At 45.2% G+C, this 12,811-nt stretch overlaps 1 protein-coding gene across 1 annotated transcript in view; it reads left to right on the top strand.

Annotated features, from left to right (window-relative positions):
• Positions 1–12,811, top strand: part of LOC147709475 (serotriflin-like) — a 260,350-nt gene that overhangs the window by 26,964 nt on the left and 220,575 nt on the right. Inside the window, exon 2 of the mRNA XM_086925499.1 lies at positions 11,131–11,244. Coding sequence (XP_086781625.1) covers positions 11,131–11,244 — 114 coding nt within the window. The remainder of the gene's footprint in view (positions 1–11,130; positions 11,245–12,811) is intronic.

Raw genomic sequence — 12,811 nt, 5'->3', positions numbered from 1 at the left:
GCATATCCTGAAGGATCCTGTAAGCAGTACTTATCTTCATTTCTTTAATCTGCTGTCCATCCTTATATGTAACCTGTTTCAGATATAAGTTATATGTGAGGGGACCTGGCAAAGCAAAAGGCCGACAAGATGTGAGCCTCTCCAGGTGCCAGTCCGTGTGCCATGAAAACCTGCAAGATCCTCTTACTCCATCCTCAGATCAGTAAAGAAAGGGTGACACCGAGCCGTGCTGACGTCCTGCAGGCTCAAGCTGATCTGTGGCTGTCCGGAAGGGGCGATTGAGCATTTCCAGTCACCATAGCTGGGCTATGCTGGAGCGCAACCGCCTGGGCCTTATAAGGCCAGGCATGTGATGGACGGATTCCGCCTGGCTGCAGGAGAGGTGGGGCCACTGTAGCAGCTGCACCATAAGGCCGAGACAGGCTGCTCTCCCTGCTGGGGAGACTCAGACTGTGGGTTTCTGCAGTGGCGGTGACCGTGAATCAGCTGTTGCCGGAGCACGGTCGGAGCTCGAACCGGGCTTGAGGCGCTCACTACCGGTGAACAAGCACAGTAGGAGGGTTGGGTGGCGATAATTTCCTTCACTGCTGGGTGCCTGCGATGGGGCTAGGGTGACCAACCGTCTGTAAATTTTACGGACTGCCCGTAATTTGGGCCTCTTGTCCGTTGTTCGTCAAGACTTCTTTCACGGACGCCTTTTGTCCGTGATTTCAGCTGCCCCGTGCAAGCAGTCTGAGAGTCCTGTAACTCTCACTGCAGGGGCCAGCTCGTGCTCCTGCTGTGATCAGTAAATGTGTGTGTCTTGTAAAGCGCACTGCTACCCGGAGGCATCCTGGCGCTACAGACCACTGGGGAACCCCTCCTGGCTTTCCCTGTGAGATGTTCCCTCCTGGGTATCTCCACAGTGAAACCAGGCATCCCCAGCGTTTGTGGGGGGCCGTTGTGGAGACGAGGCAAGCTAATGCCAGAGTTGCCAAGTGTGATCCCTGGTTAGAGTAGGCACAGAGGCGAGAATTATCAAGTCAGCTGACCCTGGTTCACGACCCTGACGCGTCAGGAATTGAACCCTGGTCCCGGGCCATCCTCTGCTTCCGGGTCTTCCGCCTCTAACCAGTGAGCCACACCACTGCCTGCAGCAGTTCCTCCCCTACCTGGCACAGACTGCTATCAGGCCCATTATCATTCTGTATGTCAGCCTAATTATCCCATACAGAAGGATAATGGGTCAGTGACAGCATTTGCTGGGCCTCCTTATGCACTCACTGCTCTTCTCACGGATCGATCGTAACAATATGACATTTGTAAATAGAAATCTACACAGGCTAATCTACCTGAAGGCTACATTTTTAAAATGTTGTTTTTTCCAATTAAAAAGAGAAATACTTAACCAACCTTGCAACACAAACCTTAACTTTTACTTTTATCTTTATTGCGGGGAAAAACAAAACATGAAGAAAATGAAATACATTGAAGCCAGATATGCAGTGATCATTTCAAGCTGAAAAACATAGACTAGCTTTTTAATGAACGATCAGCAGCTTCCATATGCCTTCATCTCCTGTATTGGTTATTGCTGCACAACCTCAGTTCTTTGTTGCTGGCTTGCGTGAGAAGGCTTCCCAGAATGCTGAAGGGTTTTTGCCACCCCATTTTGACACGCTTTTTGCCTGCATTCTTAATGTATCCTGTTAGAACATTTCAACGCATTATTTTATTCCACTGCAACCTTACCCTCTCAATCTCCAAGGTCCAAAAACATATTTTCTAGCAGGAGACAGATTTTTATTTTATGTGTATTTAGTTTATGCAGATAGTAAATTTGGTTACTACTTTTAACACAGAGATCCTTTTGTTAGATGCAGTTCATAAGTTGTTATCCTTGTGATATAGCACAGTGAGCTATGAAGGACATGTGTCTCCTACACCTTGTAACCCTGTCTCATGTAACTTAGCTTGTACATTGATTTACACATGCACATGATTTATTGTCAATGAGTAATGTGTATGTTAAGTAAAGAGCTCTGACACCTTGCATTGTGTTTCGTAGCGCTATAAAAATAAATAAAATAGTGCTATTGAAATTGTTTGTGTAAATACTGAGACAGACCAACTCACCTGACATTCTTACAGTGCATGCATCTGTTATATACAGGGAATGAACAAAGGCAAAATCTGCCTCTCTTAAGTTCCTGAGAAGAGATAACAAGCTGTGTCCCTTTCTTTCCCCTGCGTGGCATTTACTTTTAAGTGTGAGGTTCCAGGCCTCTTCCAGTCAGGATATTCAGACAAACAGAGGCCTGATGGCCCTTTAACTTCGGCCCATCAGGAGGTGAAAAAAAGCGCCCTCACTCCCAGCACATTGCTGCTCATAATGTAACAGACAACGTACAGGAGCTGCTGAACATGTCCCGGTGTCTGAAAATTACCCCGGGACAAGTTCCGCATATTTCTGTAGGGCCCAACTTCTTGGCAGGGGGGGACTGAGTCCATTGTAGGTAGAAGCCATGTACCCCCGACATGTGCCCTGGTGTTATATAGCTTGCACCACATATGGAATTGTTTAATAAGCGTTGCGCAATATAGCTTATATTACCCCACTGATCGTCATTTTATGATCCATGAAAGGGTGAAACGCTGAAAGGCACCAGCAAAGTGTCTGAAGTATTATTTGCAGGTTATTTTGTAAATCACTGCATCATGTGCTCAGCTATCTTACCAAATAGAAGTAACACTGCAGAATGCTTAAGTTGGCATGCGTAATGAGAAGCCTGAGTACTCACTGCCCGGTTTCCTTAGTTATGCTGCTTTTACTTATTTTACTCTTCTTTATATTTTGATGTTGTTGTTGCCTATCATTCTGTTGCCTTCTTTTGTGTGGCTACATAAAGAAGATAGACTAACATAAGGAATGATGTAAGGTAGTCCATCCCACGGTGCAGCTAGCGTATCCGACTTGCAAAAGGTGTGTAAAGGGCTCACGTATGAGGCATTTTTGCGATCGCAAACCCTGCCAATCACAAAATTGAATGCATGTGTGGAGTAAGGGAGATGTGAACAGAGAATTTTAAGGATAATGTGGATCAATTATGTCACTGTCGGAATGGTTCTGTAGGTTTGACGGATTGACAAGTTCTCTGGATAGTTCTTTGCATGTACAAGTGTTAGTGTGCGTTTGTTGTGAGCAGAGTATTTTAGAATGATCTGGAGAATTCACTTAACCGTAATGTTCTGGCCTTGAGATTTTAGATTTTAGGAGGCTGGGGGTGCAGTGAAGGAGAGAGCAGAGGGAGGAGGGATTGCAGGAATAAAGCACTGGAGTCGAAGGATACCACAGGAGATTGATGGTCCAGAGACAGAGCATCAGGAGGAGAGAGAGCATACGAGCAATGCAAAGGTGTCGAAGGATAGCACAGGAAACGTCTAGCACACAAACAGTGTGCTGGAACCGAGGGAGCACAGGCAGCACAAGGCGTTGACTGACTGGGAACTAGGTGGAGATAAGGGAGAGCACAAAAACAGTAGGGCCTGACAGGTCCGAATATAGAGGCTGGGGCCAGGGCAGGGAGAGATGGGCAGCCATGTCAGACAGACTAACAGCTATGTGGTTATACTGAATAGGCAGTTTTCTATGTCATTATCATATGAAATCTCTTTATAGATGTAATAACTACACTTTCACAACTGTTTTATTAACCTTCTTGCTTTATCAAATATTCTTGGAAAGGCACCATTTGCCCACTCTTTTTTCAAACTTTTCTCAAGGAAGAACCCCCCCCTCCACACACCCCTCCTAATGAGGTTCAGGCTCGCACGCTGCGCTCGCCACTGGGCACTCATCACAAACTTTTACGCCCACCACTTTCAAATGTCACCAGCGGCCACGGCTCCTGCGGAGCCCAGTGCATGGCAAACTGTGTTTGTTTGCATGCTCCTGTCACCTCACCCGGGGCCAAGCTCTGGGGGGTCGAGGTTTTATTTTGGAAAATGATACCCAGGTGCCTCCAATATGCAAACGCAGGTATTTAAGTTTCACTCCGACACACTACAGATTCTGTGCAAGGTTCTCTCAACCTAATATAAACTTATTTTGACTTGTGCTTGTGTTGGTTGTCTGTTTACTTATGTAATATTGTGCGACCTCCTTTGATGTGTCTGTAAAATGTACCTTTTGTCCCAACTTTTCTTCCTAAATTCTGACCTGTCCTAAATTTTTGTCCTGAATTTTGGCCCTTTGTCCTGAATTTTTACACTCACTGTCCTGAATTTGCACCCATGTCAGTTGGTCACCCTAGGTGGGGCTTGCTTACAGGACCATGCAGACTGCTCCTGCGGTCCTGCTCCCGAGCCCTGAGGAGCCCTGGTTTCCTGGGTCAGGGCCTGTACAGGCCGACAGAGCCTTGTAGCTGGTCTGGAGAGATGGACAGTGGAGGGGCTAGAGCTGACCGTTTTCTCCCTGCCAAGTAACGCAGAGTGGTGATCAGCTGCTCCTGGTGCAGAGCCTAGTTGCTGTACAAGGGGGGGCTGCCAGCGGCTGCTACCCTGCCTTCCCTCCTGTAGTGGCCTCCTGAATGTAGGAAGGCGCCCTGTTGAACAGGAGAGGCCTGACAAGAATATGGAGCCCTTAACTCGGATGGCTGGAAATCTTGGGGCATGGACAAGTTGTATGCTCTGACATATAGGCATGTTTTTAGAAAGTGGAGTCACATGTAGGGAACTGTCGAGGAGCCGGTTTGCTGCCCCTCCTCCTCCTGGAGAAGACAGACCACTGTTGAGGTGCATGGTTATTTTGGGGAACTTTACATCAGCGCCCCACCTGCCTGATTCGGGGCACCACCCTCCTCGTCTGAATACTGTATAATTGGAGGATCCAGTGGGGTGGTGGGCCCCCTCTGCTATAGGCCTCGCAGTCAGTAGAGGAGGTAGAGGTGGGGCCAGCATTTGGGGCTGATGAGTATTACTCTCTCCCCCTCTCCACAAACCTTCAGCTGGATACTAAGGGAGGAGTTCTTGGAGCTATCAGGTCATAAAGGACATACAAAGTTTATCTGCCACGCCACTGTAGTCATGGGTAAGGACAAGGCATCTAGAGCAGTTGGTTTGAACACTATAACCCAATTTACCACGCCGAGACACTCGCCCCAGAGCATAACCAGACAGACTGTGGGAGGTGGGGCAGAAGAAGATGGTAAGGGCCCTGAGCCAACCCGGACAGAATCTTGGCCGCTATATATGGATCCATGAAGACCTTGGAAGACCACAATTAGACCGTCTCGATAGACGTTAATTTGCTCAGTGTGGATTTGCGAAAAGATGGCAGGCAAGGTCAAGGCATATGAGGTAGATATTGTAGAATTGCGGGGAGCTGTGACAACCCTTAACAAGTGGCACAGATGACAATGGCCACAAGGGCAATGGAGCAATGGGCAGAAGACGTGGAAGGGCGTGCCAGATGCAGCAACTTCCGCGTGTTAGGAATCCCAGAGAAGGCAGTACAGGGATTGACTGAGCAATTTCTGGAGAACTGGACCTGCTAACAGCTTCTCCGTTAGGGACTATCCAACCTGTTCGCAATCGAGAGGGCCCATAGGGCGCTGGTGCCACCCCCAACCCGGACGCGCAGCCCTGTGGTGTATTAGCAAAGGTGCAAAATTATCACGCTAGAGACTGTATTCTGCGTGTTGCCAGGGAATATCAAGAACTCCAGTATAAAAACAATAGAATTACTAATTACCCAGACACTAGGCAGGTTCATGAGCTCCAGAAATCCTTCTTAGGTGTCGAGTGAACATGAGTTACAGCTTCAAAAAATGCTTCTTTATCCTATCAAATTAAAAATCTTAGCAGAGGGCAAGGCTCACTTCTTAGAATCACCAGACGAAGTTTGGGAGTGGCTGGAAATTCGGGGTGACAGACTCCCTCCATGGGAGCCGCGAGGTCAGAAGCGGAGATGGGACTCTTGCCCCGGCCAAGGCCCCAGACATCGGTCCGGTCAGGCGGAGACTCACGACACGTACACACAGGGCTTTAAGTGGGGGTGTCTGTGGGGGGCTGAGCCCCCCCCCAGTTTTTTGGGGGGGGGCCTCGAAAGGGGGCTCTAGGAGGCTCTATTTTCGGGCCTCAAAGGTCAAAGGTAGGGTGAGCAGACGTCCCGGTTTTTATTTGGTGTTACTAGTGTCGATAACATGTCTTGATAGTGAAATACTGCCAATTTCGTTTTTCACTATTGAAAGGCTATCTTGCCCATAAGATAACATGGGGAATGCCGTGTAACATGTTTACCTGCATATCTCCCCATAACAGCAAGATAGACATATGGAATCTGGTATCCCTGAACTCAGGCGCGCAACACCCATTGACCTCAAAGGGCTTCAGCCCCCCTGCCCCCCCAGCACGTGTGGCAGCCCGGTTTGAGACACTTCCCAGGCGCACACACAGCAGCACCGAGCACTTCACAGGTCTTTAAAAGACCATTTGCATATTAATGAAGAATTGTTGTTGTGTCACCCCTTCTAAGAGCCCCTGCAGCTCCACTCTGACTATTGCTTAAAGATTCAGCCCCCCCCCTCGGAATTTTTTCTTAGCCCCCCTGAAATTTGTCTCTAGTTGCGCCTCTGCCTGAACTCAGAATTTAATAACACATCCTTTAGTGAAGATGGTTTTTAAATTCTAAGTTTGGAAATAGGAAATGTTTTTTTAAAGTGTTTGGTATTTTATGGCTTATACTTAATAAATATACTTTTTTGCCTATTTTATTATTCTTTGGTGGATGCAACTTCATGATTTTCTTAAGCACACAATGCTAGTTATCTTGATTTAGTCCATGCCCCTACTTGGATAGGCCACACCCCTTTAAGAAATTTGCCACTCCCCTTTTAGAGTACGCACAGATTTTTTACCCACTTAAAGCCCTGCGTACACACAAATGGAAAACAGTATCACGGTGGGAGAGGAGGAATCACTGGAATTGGACGCCATTATAGACACTGGGTTCCCGGATCCTCTGCCCTCAGTTGCCTCCCTAAACCCAGAGGGAGTGACGCAGGCCCTGGGCTCAACTGTGGACATTGTCCCGGAGACCCTGATGGTTGAGGCCCCCGAATCGGGGGTGGGGAGGGGGGGTGCGTGGTGACTTAGATAAGAAATGGTTTAACTGAGGCTCTTTGGTAGGCGTGTCGTTTAGAGTGCCTGAGAGGAGAACTGAATCAGGTTTAGGCGAGAATGCCTTTTTGAGAAATGATTGTGAATGTGTGGGAATGCCCTGGACATCCCCTCAGAGCGGGCACTAAGCCTCGAATGACAAAACAACTGCAGTTAATGAGAGGGACTTGGGGCTGTAGGATGCCTGGCGGATACGGCACCCGATGCAGGGGCTCTTCACATGTAACTTACCCACACACAACACACATAGCAAATTAGACCCATGACATCAGTGATGTCATCAGTGATGTCACTGACCATGTCATGAATGAAGTTATGTTATGTTATGTTAATATGTATTTATTTAGCGCTCGTACGCCCGGGGGCTTCATGGCGCTATAGAAAGAGAACACAACACAACAGTTAAAAGTGAGATACAGCTCAGCAATAGGTATGTGAGAATAGCCAGGTTTTGAGGGAGTGTCTAAAGCTAAGAAGATCTCCGCTCAGTTTCAATTGTAAGGGAAGCGAATTTCAAAAGGTGGCTGCAAGGTGGTCGAAGCAGGTACCACCTACGCGCTTCCTTTTGTAGGATGGAACAATCAATAAAGATTTTTGAGCAGAGCGGAGATTTAAAGATGGATTATATCTGAAGAACAAGTCTTTTATGAACTTCGGGCCTGAGTCTTGTAAAGATTTAAAAATAATACACCCAGTTTTAAATGCGATTCGCTGCGCAACAGGCAGCCAGTGTAGTTGTTTCAAACCAGGTCTGATAGATTGCCTTTTTGAGAGTCCCAGAATAAGTCTGGCGCCCTGATTCTGGGCTAGCTGAAGTCGTTTTAACTCTCCTGCTTGGAGCCCCAAGTAGAGACTATTGGAGAAGTCCAGTCGAGACAGAACAAGGGCGATTCTGACCTGGATGAGGGCGGCCTGTGAAAGAAAGCAGGCTATTTTCCTTATTTTTTTTAGTTGAAAGAAACTGGACGACACTACCGTGCCTACCTGTCTTTTCAAAGAAAGATCCTCACTAATTAATACTCCCAAGCTTTTAACTGAGGACGATCTAGTAGGTGGAGCCCCCATGCTAGATGGCCAAAAGCATGGGCTCCAGCTTAGTTCGCTCTGCCCAGGCAAGACCAATTCAGTCTTGCCTGGGTTGAGTTTCAGATGGTTACAACTCATCCAACCCTGAATGTGTGACATGGTGTTTTGGAATTCTTCCACCGAGTCCTTGGTGTTCAAAGGGAAGATGAGTTGCAAATCGTCTGCATAGTTAAAGATGGTAACTTTAGCATTTCTTAGGGAGTACAGTAGCGGGCGCAGGTACAAATTAAAAAGTAAAGGTGACAAAGATGAACCCTGGGGTACTCCACATGTGGTAGAAATGGTGGGAGCTGTAAAAGGGCCCAATCTTACTGATTGAGTGCGGTCAGTGATAAAGGAACGGATCCAACTCAACGCAGGCCCCCTAAGGCCAGCTTGTTCGACACGGTTGACCAGGATGGTATAGTCAACCGTGTCGAATGCTGCCGAAAGGTCGAGTAAAACCAGGGCCTGGTGGATTCCATTATCCGCATTCCGCCTCAAAGTATTTTGTACCGCCAATATGACTGCTTCGGTTGAATGGCACGAACGGAAGCCAGCCTGATTGGGTTCAAGGTATTCTGTTTGTTCTATGAATTTAGACACGTTTGCACAGACGTGGGCTTCCAGTAACTTAGAACTGTAAGGCAGCAGTGATATAGGCCTATAATTTGACGGATCAAGCGGATCTGCTCCAACTTTCTTGATCAAAGGGATAAGCAGAGCCTTCTTAAAGCTGTTGGGAACTTTACCCTGTAGAAGTGATCCGTTTAACAAAGGAAGCACGCCCTCAGGGATAGCTGTCCCCACCTCTCTCAAGATGTGCGGGGGGCAAATATCATCAGGTGAGCCTGATTTAACCCTTGTAAAAAGATTGGACAAGGGGAAAAGTTTCCAACGTAAGGGGGTTATAGTATGCATCATCCAGAGAAGGGAGGGGGGGCAAAGCAGTAGAAATACTCTGTTTTATAGTACAGATTTTATTAAAGAAAAAAGAGTTTAATGAATTGCAGAGGTCCTGAGTAGGAGTGACCGATGGAGTAGTTCTGTCACTACCACTGAGATCATTTACGATATTGAACAGATCTTTTAATTTATTACGAGAGTTCAATATTTTCTCTGAAAAATAATCAGTTTTTTGTTTTAGGACAAGTTTCTGATAGTCTTTACGGGCCTTACAATAGTTAGCTTTATCTTGTGCCGAATAACCAATTCTCCATTTCCTCTCTTTTTGATGGACTTCCAGTTTTTGAGACTTCAAGTGTGGAGTAAACCACTTATATGATGCAATATGTGACATCATCAGCAGTGGATTGCGGGTGCGCGAAATATAGTTAGTACAACTAACTATATAGGAGCAATTTCAATGGTTTTTAAATGCTAATTCCTAACTATATAAGGCCTGAAACTTATGGTTTTTTAAGTGAATATATATATGTGTATGATTATGCAATTGGCTGACTACCTTGTGTCAAATGTTTTCCCTTGTATATTGTGCTTGCATTAGTGCAGAGCGGCTACCCGCAAATGTTCACCCACTGTGTTGTTATTATTACAAAATGGAAAGATAAAGAATTTTAAAAAAGTTATATGTGATACAGGCGTCATATAACCTGCCTCTCCCTGAATATTGTGCAGCCATCTCATTTGTTAGGGTTGCTGGACATACCATACCTGGCGTGCCCACAGTCACCTTATCTCTGCCATTTTGTAAATCCACTTCTAAGGGTTAATGTGGTGGCTGAAATTTCTGGTATTGCAATTTATTATAGACAAACCAGAGACCTCTTCTTCATATACACAATCCACACTCAGCAACTTGTGTCCATTTAAAATACAAACCTGAACTAAATCATCAGAAACAAATTTTCGATAGGCAGATGAATGGAAAGACAGGATAAATGACAACAAAATAAATAGATGGAAAAGGAAACCACACTGTGAAGACAATTTGACAGACTTCGGTGAACCATTAATACTCTCTCTGTGTTTAACGATTTAACCCAACAAAACCAGCGTACTCCTCTCCTTCCTCAGGTTAAACCCATTGAATCTTGTTTGTGCCTTCATACTCTAAAGTGATTACATTAAGACTTCTTTAAACCACTCCTATTACTAGTGAATGCACAAGATAGGCCTACAAAGCATACCCAGATACAGAAATAAATGTACAAATACCCAAATAAATAAATCAATAGACATCTTTCACATGAGGCAGTACATCACATTATAATAAGCGTGCAAACCACCATTGTGTTACATAAAAGCTTGTACCTTGCAAAAAACACGGAATATCATAAGGGATTGCACTGACAGAGTGGATGACTACAAATCCACCATTGTCTTGTTTTGATTGGACCAGATTTTCAGACCGATGTTGTCTGCTAGTTGTGAGCATATATTAAAGGGCCCAAACAGTGGGTGATGTCACACTAGATCTCAAAGCACAAGCCAGCATCATAAAACAAAAGAACAATCTGAAATGCTATTGTCAGAGAAGCAGGACTGAGTAAAGAGAACTGTATTTACACTTTATATGGTTGATGTAACCTCACTTTAGCACACTACAGTATGGGCCCGATTCACAAAGAGAAAGTTAGACAAAAAGTCTAAGTTTACTACTTTTCGGTATTCACAAAGTAAGATAGTATTAGTAAAGTTAGATATTTGATCTTAGTTTACCTTTGTGAATACTGAAAAATAGTAAAGTTAGAGTTTTGGTTTAAGTTTACTTTTGTGAATACGAAAAAATACTAAAGTGGAACTTTTGGTCTATGTTTATCTTTATGAATGCCGAAAAGTAGTACATTTACACAAAAGTGTAAGTTAACCTTTGTGAAATGGGCCCCCTATACATACTGTTCTGACTGCATTAGGTCAACTGTTTACATTGATTATATTTTTCAGAGCCTAGATCCTAGACTGGACACTGATAATGCTGACGTTCAAAAGGTGATTTGCGACAAACACAATGAATTGAGGCGAAACGTCGACCCACCCGCCTGTGACATGCAAAAAGTGGTGAGACACATTTTACATTCATATATAATTTAAAATATAGGGTTGTAATGTTAATGTCATTGGATGTAAAGGAAAATATATTTGCCTTCAGTATTGCTAACCTTATATCAAAGAGAATAAAAAATGTCTCCAATCCACATTGCACTGTAAATGTTTACACGGATACCCAGCGGTACAAAAGGGGGTGGTGATGGACGGAGCATCTGAACCAATCAAACACTCACATCCAGTCAACAGATCTGGGTTTAATCCATCACCGTTCTTTAGCCCACTCTGCCATCCCAGTTCAGACATGGCCATATGCAAATCAGTCTGACCCTGTGCCTCATGGGAACAGTCCAGCCCGAACTGCCAAGACATGCCTTCCCTGGACCGGAAACAAGCTTCCGAGGACCGGTTTCTGGCATTTCAGCCATCTTCAGCCCGGCTTGCTTGAATCCAGTGGCAAAGTGAGTAAGGGACTCACTTCTGAGCATACCCTGCAAACTTATGGCGAACAAAGCGGTACAAAAGAGGGTGGTGATGGACGGAGCATTTGAACCTATCAAACACTCACACCCAGTCAACATATCTGGGTTTAATCCATCACCGGAAACAAGCTTCCGAGGACCAGTTTCTGGCATTTCAGCCGCCTTCAGCCAGGCTTCTGTTAAGCTCTGCCTTCCTTGATTCAGGTGCATCTGTCACTCCCACTAGGCCCCAGCAATTTTCTTTCCTTCCTGATGGATGGCTGTAGCAGCAGTCCTTATATGCTCCAGAGAACTCCCTCACTCTTGGTCCTAACTCATGCATTGCTCTATCCCCTGCAGCACCACTGTTTTGCTGTTTCATCCATTACTGACTCTGGGTTCCTGTAGTACTAACTGCCTACTACCCGGACTCAATATAAAGTGCCCTACTCTACTTATTTGTGTGGCTGACACATCCTTCTTCGGTGCACACCCTTCCTCTTGGCTTCTGCAGTGCCTCCCACCTCTAAGCACCTCTAGGCTTCTTGCTCTTACCTATTTCTAGCCTCATGCATTGCATGGCGCTGCCATGCTCCAGAGCTTTTGAATCTGGGCTAGAGGACACTTAGGTATGTTTCAAATGAGCATGGGTTTAGTGTCTGCTCCAGGGGCCTGTGCCTAAAGGGACGGGATGATGCAACGTCCTGGAGGGACTACTTTAAGTTTTAAAGAAGACTTTTATTGAGCAATAAAGAAGTAAAACTGAATAGTCAAAATACATTACAATATAAATTGCTGTTAAAACAATATCGGCTGTGTAAATAAAGAGAAGAAGAAGGGGGGAGAATAGGGGGGAAAAGGAGAGAGAAAACAAGAGAAAGAAGGGGTAAAGGGTAATAATAACCGTTACATGTATAAAGTCTCTTAAAACATTTGTAAAAATGTATATAAGTATAAAAAATATTTAATATAGCAGATAAACGAGAAATGCATATTCATGGTGGTTTGGGAACTTCTTCATTATGTGGGGAATGTAAAGGGAGGAAGTGGGCAGATAAGTCCAAAACATTTGCAATAGGTAACCACAATAAATCTATTTTAATAGCAAGAGTAACAGG

This window comes from Lissotriton vulgaris, chromosome 6 (assembly GCF_964263255.1).
Source record: "Lissotriton vulgaris chromosome 6, aLisVul1.2, whole genome shotgun sequence".
NCBI lineage: Eukaryota > Metazoa > Chordata > Amphibia > Caudata > Salamandridae > Lissotriton > Lissotriton vulgaris.
This window is presented reverse-complemented; position numbering and strand designations above follow the sequence as displayed.